Consider the following 2,150-nt stretch of genomic DNA (forward strand, 5'->3'; position numbering starts at 1 on the left):
TAACATTATGTATGGTATTCTTGAATCGAATCAATGACACAGAACTAGGTAAGCAGTTTGTAACATTATGTATGGTATTCTTGAATCGAATCAATGACACAGAACTAGGTAAGCAGTTTGTAACATTATGTATGGTATTCTTGAATCGAATCAATGACACAGAACTAGGTAAGCAGTTTGTAACATTATGTATGGTATTCTTGAATCGAATCAATGACACAGAACTAGGTAAGCAGTTTGTAACATTATAGTCTTCTAGAATCGAATCAACCCGAAATGCTCAGAAACTTTTTGTTCCTCTTCACCCTATTATAAAGAGAGAGAGATTCTATAGTTATTACAAGTTAGCCAACCTGTCATGAACATGTCTGAATCTATGTTTGTACGTTTTGCGTATAATTTTTAGAATATGTTGTCTTCTGAAAAGGTCGTATGAGGTATCTCTGGTAAATAGCTTTTTGGTGATCCTAATTTACTTGAAGGTTCCAAAGTGTTATTTAATGAAAAATAATATAAATATTCTCCTGGAAAACATAGAAATATAAAAACTTTAATATATTTTTGTAAGAGAAAGCTGTGTCGAAAGAATTATATATATCCAATCAATCATCAATTCTGAATTCAACTATAATAAGAAATAATATAAAACACATCCTTGTTAGTGAAAACATCAATTCTTGTAAAAGCTTGTTTAATTGTAGTTCTGGTATAATGAACGAGTGATTGACTTAGACTGAAACTTATAAAAAATATATATATATCTGAACAAAGTTAATGTTTCTAACTTAAAATTAATAAGAAAATAACTAACCTCAAGCAATTTTATTAATACATAGAAAAAAACAACACTTAAAGATGATGCTCAGACTAAGATTTAAACCTGGGCTCTTCACTTACCTGTCCACTCCAATTTACTTCTGGCCATTATCGATATCTAAGCAAACGACAACGTTTGTGTTTATGATCCAAGTTTACGGTTTATACGTTTGTTATTGATATTTTTACTCATGCCGCAATGCTTATTGTGTAGCAGACTACAACCACTGTCACTATTCGTTTTCAATCTCTTTTTTTTTTCTCTTTCTCAGCCACACAAATATGGGAGTTGGGCCAAGACAAGAGCAATCCAAGTCAATTCGTTACAGCAGTGGATAATTCGGATTTAGAAGCTTTTGGATTTACAGATAATTTTGTGTTCGATCTTTGGGGAGCAATTAGCGATGCCAAAGCGGGCAGGCTAAAGAAAGAGAAAGAAGACACTCCTTTTTAATGTTCTTAAGTTCTTCCAATAGTTGCAACTGTACAAGAAAAGCTATTTTCGTCTGGAAGTTCTTCGGATGACATATGAACAAGCACGATATAATTTTAAACATACATATAAATAACTATAATATATGACAAAGTTAAGACTTGTTTTTCTGTGGAAACTTCAAATATAGACGGGATGAGTAATCGCGTAACTGAAACTATACTTCTCTTACATGTAATATTGGATGAGATATCAGGATTGCTTCTAAATTAAGTCTAACACAACACAATGTATGGTTTCAATTCTCTAATTACTAAACAAAAGCGAAGAAATTCAATTTTTATCAGTTATAAGTAATGTTTTAATTTATTTCGTTCTTTTTACTTCTTATATAAACTACGGTAAATACTGTTATAACAAATAACATTTCAACCTTGGACGCTTGAATTTCTATGCAACAAATTTAAATATTTTTCTATTTATGTAGTATCTCTCTGCTTTTATATATTAAAATAACTGTTGACAGCCATTTTTCGTACTAAACGTTTACTACTAGTGTATTACAAGTAAAGCCTGAAACGCTGTAAAACACTTTTTTACATTAATAAAATAAAGAAAATTTATGACACACAAAACGTGGTTTCCTGGAAGAGTCTATGTTTATTTACTGCTGGAGTGAACTGCACCCTGGAGTGTTGTAAACGATCCGATTCAATTCGCCATTTTTTTTATATACCAAATATTTTTAATACCTTTAATATATTAAGCCTTAATATCTACTATAGTAAATTGTGTCATGTGTTAGTTTATTACATTTCTATTTTTATCTTTTTTATTTTTACCTAGGTTTTATGCAACATAAAAAGTATTGTATTGTATAGAGTTTTACGTTGCTAGATGT

General features: G+C 30.2%; 1 protein-coding gene across 1 annotated transcript in view; it reads left to right on the top strand.

Annotated features, from left to right (window-relative positions):
* LOC106458455 (PDZ domain-containing protein GIPC1-like) overlaps positions 1–1,930 on the top strand; it is a 42,148-nt gene extending 40,218 nt beyond the window's left edge. Inside the window, exons 7-8 of the mRNA XM_022384662.1 lie at positions 36–48; positions 1,089–1,930. Coding sequence (XP_022240370.1) covers positions 36–48; positions 1,089–1,270 — 195 coding nt within the window. The 3' untranslated portion in view covers positions 1,271–1,930. The remainder of the gene's footprint in view (positions 1–35; positions 49–1,088) is intronic.
* Positions 1,931–2,150: the final 220 nt, after the last annotated feature.

This window comes from Limulus polyphemus, unplaced genomic scaffold, assembly GCF_000517525.1.
Source record: "Limulus polyphemus unplaced genomic scaffold, Limulus_polyphemus-2.1.2 Scaffold466, whole genome shotgun sequence".
Lineage (NCBI taxonomy): Eukaryota > Metazoa > Arthropoda > Merostomata > Xiphosura > Limulidae > Limulus > Limulus polyphemus.